General features: G+C 41.2%; 1 protein-coding gene across 2 annotated transcripts in view; it reads right to left on the reverse strand.

Moving 5' to 3' along the window:
* Positions 1 to 591: 591 nt before the first annotated feature.
* The window catches only part of MTMR10 (myotubularin related protein 10), a 49,607-nt gene continuing 36,653 nt past the window's right edge, over positions 592 to 13,545 (reverse strand). For both annotated transcript variants that reach the window (XM_072148021.1, XM_072148020.1), the window contains exons 11-16: positions 10,999 to 11,068; positions 9,498 to 9,568; positions 6,401 to 6,570; positions 5,100 to 5,270; positions 4,277 to 4,459; positions 592 to 2,084 (exon numbers count right to left, since the gene is read on the reverse strand). In XM_072148021.1, coding sequence (XP_072004122.1) covers positions 1,482 to 2,084; positions 4,277 to 4,459; positions 5,100 to 5,270; positions 6,401 to 6,570; positions 9,498 to 9,568; positions 10,999 to 11,068 — 1,268 coding nt within the window. In that variant the 3' untranslated portion in view covers positions 592 to 1,481. The remainder of the gene's footprint in view (positions 2,085 to 4,276; positions 4,460 to 5,099; positions 5,271 to 6,400; positions 6,571 to 9,497; positions 9,569 to 10,998; positions 11,069 to 13,545) is intronic.

Below are 13,545 nucleotides of genomic sequence, written 5' to 3' on the forward strand. Positions count from 1 at the left end.
CAATTTTAGAAAATCCTCCGTCACAAACCTTTTTGCAAAGAATCAGAGTCTTCAAAATCCACCTGCACGTCATAGAAGAACAAGACTGACGCGTTTCGAGCCAACCGTCATAATAAAATGCCAACATTTTACATACAATGAATAAATTCCTGACCAATCAGCAGGTGAGGAGGAAGTGATGTCAATTAATGCTTCTTGTGTATTGGTCAGGAATTTATGCTTTGTATGTTAAATATTGGCATGACTAGGAGTGGTTAGCACGAAACGCGTCAGTCTTGTTCTTCTGTGACGTGCAGGTTGATTTTAAAGCTCCAATAAAGACCAATTCTTTGCAAAACGGTTTGAGTGCCGGAGGATTTTCTGAATTTGTATCTACATATGCGCTTCCCCGGCGAGCCTGCCGTGCACACATCTTTTGCATTACTGGTGATTGGAGCTGGCTCTGGTGAAGTTTACCTGTATTGTATGTGACATCAGTTGGTTACGTGTATTATGGCAAAACGGAAAGCAAAGGACAATGTTCCTAGCAGTGCTGAATGGCTTCTATACATTTGGGAATGGCTTCATACAATTACTTACAGCTCACATACAAGTAAATGACCAATTACAAGTCTTTAATGAGGAGGACAAAAAAAAACAGAATCCGTCTAGTGGCATTTTCAGTAAGTTACAACTACCCTTTAGTAATGCAGAGAGGACCAGAATTAAAACTCTTATCTAATATTTGGAACTATATACAACTTTTAATTTAAAAATGTAAAGGCACTTCTACAACTAGAACTCTGTAACTTAAGACGTATCTACAATTAACAGTGCACATAATCTTCATTTACTCCTGAATCAGATGCAAGGGTTAAAGGGAGGAGAAGCATTCACTAATCCAATGCTTCATGGGCCCCTTCCCAATCACTGGATATGCAGGAATTTCATGTTTGTTGAGGGAGACTAGAAAATAGAGGCAGCGAGGACCCAAAGGGGTCTGAATCTGTTGAGGTGCATATGACTACCTCTGTGTTTGAGCCTCTTTTACATACAAGCTGTATGATATACAGAACATTCTCATTCAGTCCTTTTGTGGAACAAAACTAAAATATTAAGTTTTCCCTGAAAGAGCAAAAAGAAAAAAAAAAAAAAAAAAAAAAACCTTGAAATAGACAATTGTAACAATGTGTTAACAACAGCAGTAATCTACAAAAATACTCAACAAATTCAGTGATCTGATCCCTACTCTAAACTAGCTTTATAGATGGTTCTCTGGACCTTGAAACAGACCTGTAAGACGAGGATCTGGTAGGTGTTTTGGTTAGGTGTACTGCTTTTTCCATGGAAATATTGTGCGTAAAATCGTAAACCTGTCAATTTAGTGGATTTGTGCAAAAGAAAAAAAAAAAAAAAAACAGTCAGTGTTTGGCTAAATCTACAACTGTGGCACTGATAACCTACTGCTCTTACCAATCAGTTTCCTACCCCAGAAATAACCCTCAGTCGTCATTGGCAAGTGTTTCGGTGGATAACCATATTTTGGCACCATTTAAGAATTTGCTCAATGGTGTACCTAGTATACTCCGCCGACATAGATTACCAACCGGTGAAAAGGGGAAAGAAGAGGAAAGAAAGTCCAAACTCTCATAACTGCTTTGTAAGTCATCAGCTCTAAAGAACATTCGACTTTGTTCACTTTCAGGAGACGTGGCTTGTGACAGCGGGAAGCTCCGGTACTGGCGCAGACTTGCTTGCAGCATTTCTATCTCATCAGCCAGCAGGGAAATTTTATGAAAGGCAGTGATGAAGCCACCGTGGTTTATCTGGGCCTCAGGAATCCAGCGAAGGTACAAGAGTTTCCACACTTTAATGTGAGGACCATTCAGCCTTGGTAGGATCACTCCATGCAAATCCACTGGCTTAGAAAAAAAGTTTCTGAGATACATTTGTAGTCCACTGTTCTGAATTTCTGGTGCCTGATGGACTAATTCAGGTCGTAATCTCAATATTAGAGAGTTCCTGCGCGGCATTGACTCTGGTTGGGTGATGATCCCATTCTTCAAGGAAGGGGGCATCCCTCGTAACGTAGAGCTGTAATTTTTCTGCAAATATGATGGAGAAAGTGATCAGAAAATCCTTCATGCTTGTAAGTTAAGAGGAGTAACCAAAACCCAGATATAATCACTTTCATTCTGGCTGACAAGCTATGAAAAAGTTGCCGTGTGTTTTATCCCTCCAACACCAACCATACAGCAGGAGGACAGAAAGCGGCTGTGTCTTATTTTCTATACCCTGCGGCAGGATCCTGGCAGAGGCTACAGCGTAATTCTATGCCAGGCCAGACTTGGCTGAGCCCTAGTATACTGGGTGGATCCCACGACTGTGGAGGGAGTAGTCATGATAAAGCCCTTCCCCTTTTATTTGGACTGTGAAAGCTTTAAAATCAAACACCCCCTCTGTTCTATGGTACAGTGTTAGCACAACTAAGGATAAAGGGAATGCGTCATTTAGACCACCATCACGAGATAGTGTCAGATTCAAATACCTTTGCAGAAATTCTCCATGTCACCATATTCTAACAAAACTATATCAATTTACTATGGCCCACATTTATCAAAAACAATGCCATCTTCCTGTGTATAGTGCAGGGTGCCCCAGATTCATGAAATATGGCCAGGTTCTTCATGAATCAGGCGCCCCCTGCACTGCTCCTCCAGAGTGCTTCAATTTGTTTTCGTGCACCTTTAATATGGGACGTGCAACACATTTCTGTCAGACTCTGCATGATAAATGCATCGCACGGTCCAACTGTGCACTTGAACACCCCTTCATTGCAGAACTTTGTGTGGCGTCGGATATAGTGAAGCCGCAACATAGATTTATTTGCAATGAAAACGTGCAACGTCAGACAAAAATTTGGTGCAGGGGCTTCAATAAACATGGGCCTATAACAGTTATACTTCAGTGGATTGAGCCATAAGATTTAATTCTTGGCCACCCGTAAATATTTGAATAAACTGAACATCTCATCGGACAATCTTTATATTTTGGGACACAAATCTTAAGTTTGGTGTTCTGACTTTATTTAAATGATGTGCTCAATGGGGAAAGGGGGGTCATATGAATTTTCTTCTTTTTTTTTTTTTTTTTTTTATTATTTCTTTTTAACAATTATTTTAGATACACTAGGGTTCAAACACTTCATACAATATACAGTACTGCAATACAGTTTTTCACTACAATGTTAATAACAACCCATCCCCAATCTTCTGATCAGTTGTACCATACACTGCAATGCTACCGTTTTACAGTACAGGCAGCCCCTGGGTTACATACTAGATAGGTTCCTTGGGTTTGCACTTAAGGTGAATTTGTATGTATTTTATTGTATGTATTTTTGCATCTGTAACACCTGCTATGTATATGTCTTCTCTTTGTACTGACACGTCAGAGGGCATAGTATATACAAGGCAGCTGTCACTGGAGAAGCTTTGTGTGTGAATACCGTGATTGATACTTTCCTGAGAATTAGTCCATCAATACCTAATTGATTCAGGAAAGCATCAGATATTCACCAGAAAACTGAACAGAAGTACAGGGAGCCAGGTCAGTGTTAATTTCGGCTCCCTCAAAGAAGTTCTGCCGTTCCAGAAATGAGAGGGGTGGATTACTTAGAAAGACAGGCTTTGAAAACCTTGTGCGATTTAGTGCACCAATTGCTGCAGGAGAAGAAGTGGATCACAATGTCTGATGTGTCAGGAGAATTCATTACATTCTGCAGTTAACACCTTTTGGTCTGGATTCCTGTATCAGGATAATTAGATTCTGTTCAGGGCACCAAGACCAAAGGCTATTCATTAGGGACAAAGCTTCCTCCTTTCCTAAGGATGAATGGATGAACAGGGACTAAACTCTCAGGCCTCGTGTGGGAGCCATGATCCGGCAAGATCACAGCCCCATAAAGGTCTATGGCACTCGGTCAGGGTGCAGTGAGCACAATGTCATGCCCACTATATCTTTGCTATGACAGAGTTCCATCTCTGGTGAGCACATGGTCATGTGCATAAGGCCTCACACTGAAAGCTACCATATATTTACGTGGAAAGGGTTAAAAGAGGTACAACAAAACCATACACAGCTTCAACTAATAGAATACTGTTGTATGGAACAGAGCAATAAATCCTGTAAAAAGGCTGTGCTCTTTGCCTGAGCACCTTTATACAGCTAATACCAGAAGTCAGACTCCCACAATCCAATATTAATGGGTCACCCTTTACATGCATGTTAGATTTACCTTTGTTCTCTTGAAACTCTTTGTAATTCCATTCTGAACGCTGGGCACACTCTTCCCAATATACAAGGGATTATTAAATAGTGCACGATCCTTCACTGAAAACTGCAATGACCAATTCCAAACAGATGGAAATTTCAGTCCTTTTTCATCCCCAAGCTGAATGTTTTTAGCTATTGCAAATTCCTGAGGGGAAAAAGGAAAAAAACCACAAGATGTAATTACATGGAAGGAAAAATACTGCACTACAATAAAAAAAAACTGTTCAATCAATCATCCCACATTAAAAGGTGCTGATTCCCACAGAAGTTACTGCAGTAACAAGACTTGGGCCACTAGAGTCACATGAATGGGAGCTGAGCTGCTGTTTTGATAAGGCAGACAATTCTGACAAATGTTATTCTCCACTGTTATTGGAGTGGCCAAATGTTGTCAAAATTACCAGATGCTTCTAGTAGTAACCATTTCTGCAAAAGTGATGACAGGAAGAGCAGTATTATTTGAGAAGCTAAACTTACTAACCTTACATTATGGGTTGTCAACAAAAACCATTGAAGTTTTTTGATTGCTGTTATGGTTTTGTATAAGGAATTATTTATCAAGTATGTGTCATACAATGACGATTGTAGCGTTTATCCACATGAAACATTGTGTGTTTCTGGGTTATTTTGGGCTCCCTAAATGCAAGTTTGAAGTTTGTGTAATATGTCCTTATTGAAGAGATGCTTTGGTTCAATGTAACCTGGTATCCTGATCTTCAGATTTCTCAGGCCCTTTCCTTCAGAGGTTTACATGGACATGAGTTGCATACATGGCGTATACTTACAGTGCTCTGCTGTACCCGCTGATGAGGACAGTTGAACAGAAATGTCCCAAACAGTGAGACACAGGTGCTGTCATGTAGGACGGTTAAGTAGGTCTCAGTGAACTGGAAAGCTGCTGGGTATTGCTCCAGAAGCTGCCACACGCAGTCCAGGAATAGAACAAACAGGGGGCACTAGGGAAGAGAAACAGATGTGACAATATGACAAGACAGATTGTGACATACAGCAGGGCACCTACACTACTAAACACTGGAAGCACTTAGACAAAGGGCTACATGTATAGAAGAGAGTGAATTTGCCACCAGAATTTCAGGCTTTGTGTACATGGTCATATTACAGATATTAGCAGTCAATAACAAGGGCTTTCACTGCAGTATTGAAGCCTTCTCCATATGCTTTGGATTTTGTGTATTCAAAGGATATTTTTGAAAACACAATCTATACTACATGTAGTGCCAGCTGTCCCAACAGGGAACATTCAACTCCAAACTTATGAGATTTCTGTAGCTGCCCTAAACTCGTACCCCACAATGTTCTCTGTAGATAAACAAAAAATTAATCAATATGCAAAAGATATTCATTTTCTAATTGACTCATTGACAGCTGAGCAGTCCTAGCACTGCAATCTGTATCTGCACCAATTTCTATCTTTTACACCCAATATAATGCTATATACTGTACAGCAAGTCTGCCATGTGCACAATCTGTGGGCTGTCAGTGCTGGCATTACACAGAGCTGAACATACAGGACAAAGCCAAACTAAATATTTATGGAAATGTCACAGCAATAATGAGCAGGAATAAAGCTGCTGAGACAAATGATTGTGTATTCTGGAGAAGGGAATTTATGTACGTTCTGAGGGAAACGCAGTAGCCTGCTGGATGCAGATGCAGAGGACATTACATTGATCTGCTCTCAGCATTACATGATCAAGAGTGCACAGACAGCAAAACGCTGCCATCATTTATGATGTGGACACTTAATAGACAGACTGAAGGCACCAACCAACTCCTTGTTTTATCCTATTTATCCTACACGTGGGGGTCCTGTATCACTGCTGCTGCCAATAATTGTTGTAGCTCAGTAAACACAGGACCTAGAAAGCAGGACAAGCAGTGATCTTGGACAACTCAATGGCTCTCACACTTGACAACATTTGGGCAACATTTCCTGACTGAATCCTGGCTCAGGCTCTTCTATCCAGTATAGATGAAGTTGGATGTGGACACACCCTGGGACACCCAATGCATTACCAATAATGTCAGAATAGCCAATCATTTCAATAGGACACTGGTACATTACCTCCTTTTCAGATTTTCTCAAGTGGTTGCACCTTTCAAGAAATGGATATCCAGCCATAACCCATTCCTTCTGGATTAGGCTCTGAAATCCCACAACAGTCCTGAAGAAAGGGTCTGACATCAGCTGAACAAGAGAGGCCACAATGCAGCTCAGATCCCGGCCTTCCTCTTCTGTGAAAACAGGAGCAATATTTGTGACCATCAGCCCCAACCATCCTCTACACACAGTATTTCCTATACAGGGAAATGGTTGACTATGAAGGGGTAGTTTTATGAAGCCCTATTAGGCCTTGACCTTCCTCTATGAGGCAGAGCAGAAAGTCAGCACTAAGTCAATACACTTGCTTCAAGTATGCTAGAAACTAAGGAGATTCTAGAAATTAACAAAGCTAGAGAGTGTGCATGTAAAATGTAAAATATATATATCTCACATACATACATACATACATACATACACCATTGACTAACATCACATAAGCACAGTGTACATTTCCATTTAAGTGCACACATTAAAAATATCCTTAGGGCAACTCCCTTAGTAACCAAGGCATGACTTATGTCTGATGTGCTCCTTAAGGAAAGGGATGGGGCAGACAAAACAGCAGCTTGGAAGGGAGCTGGAATTTAATTTGGCTGCAGATGCAAAACACTTTCACCAAAATAGTAATTTTCTGACTCAACAGCTGCACAGGACTCATGATCAGCTGACTTGGCGTATGGAGGCAATGAGTCACCGGGACTATCAGCAAGTCAAAGAGGGAAATCCCTCGGAATTCAGCAAAGGTCGGAATTCTCTTCATGTTGATCTCAGATGCTCCGGCAGACTCACATCTGAGTAACATGCATGATGTGGATGTAACTATACTAAACACAAGTAGTAGGGAATCCATTAAGGCAGTGGCGATGAACCTACGACACGGGTGGCAGAGGTGGCACTGTTTGGGCACCCAGTCCTTCACTCCAGTACAGACTTTGCCAGACAGAACTGATGACCTCCTTCTACAGTCCTAGGCAGCCCAGGACATGCCACTCTTGGCGCCATTTTAAAGGAACACATCCTTGGCTGCCTGGGAATACAGGAGGGTTTTGGAGGTGTAGACAGAACTAGATTATCATTAGAGCTCCTGCTACAGACCCCACTATTCTTCGTGTTCAGGGGACCCTGGATGGATGCTACAATAATAATTCTTCTTTCTACTGTACTGGAGTCCTTGGGATGCTCATACGATTGAAAGCTGTGACACAGCAGGGAGCAATAAGTTACTACTTAAATCATCAAGTTATCACGAAATATAAGTTACTAAAAGGTTCACCATTACTGCCTTAGGGTCTCTTTATAATAAGATCATGAGTTATAACTACAAAATACACAGCATTAAAAGGTATATTCTTATCTGATCATTCATAAAAACTACCATATATATATTTCTTCAATTGCCTGTTATTACATCTTTTTTCACCTGTGTAAAGATAATTTCCCATAGAGTCTCCAAGTTGTCCCCTAGAAACCAGGTTGTCATTGGATACAACCACCCTCAGGCAGCGGTTGCCAGGGATGTGCTAATGAGCCCTTTCCTGACCATTTGCATTCAACATTCATTAGCACAGGATGGGACATTCAGCAACTCTTGCCCATATTGAAAAAAAAAATAGTTTCTTTGTACAATCACCACAGCAGCAGTGGTCGTAACCAAGGACAACAATCTTATTTCTAAGAGACCATATAAATACATTTATGGAAAATTATCTTCATTGTGGTAAATTAATTTTATAAACATCCTATTTAAGAAATATTATATAGTATTTATAGTACATATATTTATTCCAGTACAACTGTATGTTGATAATATAGTACAAAAGGAGCTGTCACTGCTGAGTTAAAGACCATTTATCTCCTGTTCTTCCACAAAGATCACCTAGACCTGGGATCATCCAAACTCAGCAAATGTGCTCAGCGGAAACATTTGCCCTCTCCTCCCCCTCCTTTGTGCATTAATCTTCTATGTTATCTGACACCTACTTTCTAAGAACCCATTTCATCCAGAAGGTATGGGCACAATCAAAATCACAATAATATATGGCTATACATAGAAAAGTGCTTCATTCTCCAAAGTTTCTTGTGTTATTGATTTATGCAGTGTCTGGAAAAGCTGGTTACTTCACTAGGACATTGGTGCGGCATCACACAATACAGCAGATGTTAAAGAGAACCTGTCAGACAAATTCACCTCCAAAATTAAATATATTTTTATAAACTGCCATTAGAAAGCATTGCCCGTATCCCTACATTGTCCCTCTACATACTCAAACAATCAGGTCCTAAAGCTGTATGCAAATAACCGGAGAGAAGTCCAACGAGTCTATCATATTCAGGTGTCCAGCTTATTCATGAGTGGGATGCACAGACACACCCCCAGTGCATGACTGACAGCCTGCATAATGATGTGACACTCCTGATGTTGGCTCCTCGATGTACTTCCTGTTTCTGGCGACCACACCCCCTGCAGCCTATGTGTAGGAGATACTCCTATACACAAATGACAGACAGCCTGTATAATGTGAGGTATAATGGTGTAATGTCTCCTCCATGTGATTCCTGGTGCTGGCGGCCATGCCCCCTGCAGCCTGTGTGTGTATGAGATACCCCTATACACATGACTGACAGCGTTTATAATGATGTGTAGAATGGTGTAATGTCTCCTCCATGTGCTTCCTAGTGCTGGCGGCCACACCCCCTGCAGCCTGTGTGCGTATGAGGTACTCAGTTTTATTAAAGTGAATATTATTTGGAAAAAGTAATGTAGACAATGTGATTTTTTTTCTCGTGCAGGAGTTGCTTGTGTGGCTCAATGCAGAAAATAAAACAGCTTTATTAGAACACATGCTTGATGTCTACATGGAGTTAAACTGGCCATACACTTTACGTACAGGAAAAATGGTGTTGATTTGTATGCTTATGGAGACATGATAATAACTGTTGGAGTCCTCCATATTCATGTTCTGCCTTATGTTCGTGCTCACCCTCAAACTAGTACAGCAGCAAACAATAAGTAACGTAATTATAAAGAAAAATAACACAGAAAAGCAGATACACTCACCTTGTATGACCACTGAGAGACGCCTGGAATCCATGACATAAACCAAGTCCACTGCTTGCTTTAAAAACACTCTGTCAAAAGGAAAAAAAAACAAGATCATGTAATAGAAAAAATACAATCCTCATACAAAACAGCACTTATTCCATGCCCATTACAGAAATGGGGAGCCCCAAGTCCCGTGTCTGAATTAAGGGGTATTGTGGAAGTGTGGAGGAGCAGTGTTTTGTACCTGTCATCAGGTCTATGTCACTAGTCCTGTCACCTCTACCTGTTGCAGCAGCTCACAAGCATCCATCCCAGCCTTTATCTAGTTATTTCATACATTAATCATTGTAAAATCATCTATTCTTTATCATGTAAATGAGGCTGGTCACATGGTCAGAGGCAGTGATGTCACCCCTGTTACCCCTCCCCTCTCCTCCCCCTGCTCATGTCTGTGTGTAATGTATAGTAAAGCATGGCTAGTGTGTGTGCTGCATCTGCTGACATTCTGCATCCTCCTAATACACATGTGTAATACACAGACATCAGCTACACAAGTACCTGACATGTTCTGCTGTAACATGGCTGCCTGGAGCCGTTGTATCGCTCCTATATACACACAGGCTGCAGGGGGCGTGGCCACCAGCACCAGGGAGCGCATCATTATACAGCCTCACATCATTATACAGGCTGTCAGTCATGCACTGGGGGTGTGGCTGTGCCTCCCACTCATGAATAAGGTCGACAGCTTGAATATGATAATGACTCATTGGACATTTCACAGGTCATTTGCATACAGCTTTAGGACCTCATTGCTTAAGTTTATAGGCATGTAGAGGGACAATGAAGGGATAGAGGCAATGCTCTCTAATGGCAGTTTATGAAAATATATTTAGTTTAGGGGGGTTATTTTGCATGACGGGTTCTCTTTAATAGTCCATTTATATAATGACAAAGTGCTTATGCAGACATGAAATCTGCTGCTTCAGCAGGAAATGGTTACACAAAGCACCAAAATGACACAATGGCTAAATAAAATAAAATTTAAAAAACAGAATAACCAAAAAAAAAAAAAAAAATGGAACAGTGCCACACCCATTTAAAAATTTGTGTTTTGGCTTAGAGCTTATTCACACTTCAGGTGATTTAGAGGACCCAACCCCCTTTTTGGTACCAAATATATATGTACGTGCATAAAGCAGTATGAAAGTAATCTAAATGTAATGTATACTGTAACCTAAAGATTGCAATGTCCTTGAACGGTTGGAAGGGCGCCATCCACAGGCAGGAAGATGTAAACAACCTCTCTCCTTGCTACACCTCCTTGTTGTTTCTCAACCCCATAGCAATTACTCAGCCTGCTACAGTAGTAGTTATGCTCTCGCAGCCTATTATTAGCCGTTTAGAGAGTATCATTTTAGGCTTTCCACATTAAACATTTTAAAATCAGGCTTTTCCAAATTTACAGGTACACTACATACCAATTATGTGTAAAAGACAGGAAACCAGTAAATTCTACCTGACATACTCCAGCCAGCGTGTGCTTTCCAGGGAGGAAAACCATCGCTCTTCTGTTTCATCAAATGGTTCTAAGAGGGAAGAAAGATTAAAGAGATTTCAGCACTATCCATAACACAGCAGCTAATAAATTTCATCAGAACCTACCCGCACCAATACAGAATGCACGGCAAACCCAGCAATAACTATAGCTACGTAAAACTATGACAGTGCTTGTAATCTGCACATGACAGTAAACAATGTATGTTCTTATAAAATAAAGGCGAGTTAAACAAGTTGCGGTAAAACAATGAAGAATTGATGCTAAAAAGTCTATAACAAAATTACATAACATTCCATAATACAATGAATAATTACTTATGGAATCTGTATAAATAATAGTCCTGTCTTTATCAGATATAAGATAACCAGTTTATAGTTTCATAGTTGCACAATGCAGAATAATGGATAAGGACCTTTAGACATGAATAGTCACTTCTGTATTTTTCATGACTGCTGCTTAATACGTTATTAGAGCTAAGGGTTGACAAAAAAAACCCTATGACAAGTATAAAAGGGGCATTTTAAAAGGTTCACTGTTTCATATCCTCCTTCTATGTTCTTCCCTTTCTCTTTACTTCCCATTTCTTGCTTCTCCCTTTTTAGCCACGCCATTGCTTCCAAGGCAGGGATCAAGCACTTAAAGCCAGCTGCAGTACTACAGGTCCAGTGCATTGTAGACTTTGGTTACATTATTATCACAGAGTCTGCTCGCTATGGGATCAGGTTGCCTGCGGGCCTGTACTGGCTTATTCCATCTACTCAGCACATTGCTGTGCAGTAGAACAAGTCACGCTGAACAAACCTGTGTATAGTATTCCAACTGAATAGATGGTGAAAATAACCTGGCACCATCACTTGTGAGGCTTAACCATAATAACACACAATCAACCTCTCTGGCCCCCCGCAATCAATAAATCCATACATGGTTCACCAGCTGCAACCGGAGGTCAAATCATGTTCTACCCCAGGACAACCTCACTCGAAGGACAATAAGTTACAAGAATCATTTTATGCTGTATAAATATTTGTTCTGCCCTCAGTAACCAATTACCGGTAATAGGTTTTTTGAGAGATTTACAAACTCTAAAGATGCAACAGAGTTTGGTGCCATTGTTTTTTTTTATTAAACTGCATAAGGGCTTGTTTTTACTTTAACGAGTTGTACTCTTTAATGGCATCTTTGGGGTAATTGACTTACTTTTATTAAAGGGAACCCGTCACCACATTTTCACAACTACAGCTATTGACAGGTTCCCATAGTACCCTATTACCTAACTTACACCCTTCTTTTCGCTGAAAAGGTCTTAAAGAGGACCGGTCACCTAAATTTTCGGCACTAGGAGCTGCTTACTAAAGGTAAGCCGCTCCTAGTGCTTGATCAAACGCCGCAGTGTTAGAGTGATAGCGTTACCGGAAACCTCCGGTAACGCTATCAAATACTGCGGCGGGGTACAGTGTAATCATCGGACAGCTTGCAAAGCTGTCCAATATATTCATGAGGGGGGCAGTCCGAGGCACTGCCTCTTCCCCGGACCGCCCCGCTAGCTCCATAGGCCGGCAGTCACCGCCCCTAGCCACGCCCCACCCCCTCATGAATACGTCGGACAAGCTTTGCGAGCTGTCCGACAATTACATTGTACCCCGCCGCAGTGTTTGATAGCGTTACCAGAAGTTTCCGGTAACGCTATCACTCTAACACTGCGGCATTTGATCAAGCACTAGGAGCTGCTTACTTTAGTAAGCACGATAAATTGCGTGACAGGTCCTATTTAAGCTACCTAGCATCAGAGGGAGTGTGTCCTGCTCACCTGGCCCCTCCCTTCTACTATTCTCCTTATCCCATGCCTCTTCTCTGCATGTCATGTGATCAGGGTGATGTCATCTAAGGTCCTTTACCTTGTTACATTTGCAACATCTACCGCATGCATGCATCCTAACCACAGGAAATCCCAGCAGCCTCCATGACTTCTGCTCTTTCCCATCCTCCATGGAAGCTGCTGTGATTTCACATGATCAGGTACATACATGGGGTAGACATTGCATATGTAATGGGACCTTCAGATGACCTCAGGTCATATGACATGAAGTGGCCAATGATGTAACACACATTTCTAGTAGAGACCTGTCAGTCATGTCTAGGGAGGCAGGACCATGCAGTGAACACTGCATGTACCAGAGCCCATTATCATTGTGAAAATCATCAGGTGATTTGCATATAAGTTCACAACCGGATTTTTTTTTAACATTGCAGCTATGGAAAGGAACAATTTAGGGAGAAGGGCAATGCTTTTAATCATAGTTTTGAAGTATTTATTTTGGTGGGTTAAAGGACACCTGTCATCAGGTCTGTGTCACCTGGAGCAGCTCACTAGGATCCATCCCAACCTTTATCTAGTCAATTCATACATCAATCATTGTAAAATCATCTTTTCTTTATTATTTAAATGAGGCTGATCACATGGTCAGAGGAAGTGATGGCACCCCTGTTACCCCTCCCCTGACATGT

The sequence above is a fragment of the Engystomops pustulosus genome, chromosome 4 (genome assembly GCF_040894005.1).
Source record: "Engystomops pustulosus chromosome 4, aEngPut4.maternal, whole genome shotgun sequence".
In the NCBI taxonomy this organism is placed as follows: domain Eukaryota; kingdom Metazoa; phylum Chordata; class Amphibia; order Anura; family Leptodactylidae; genus Engystomops; species Engystomops pustulosus.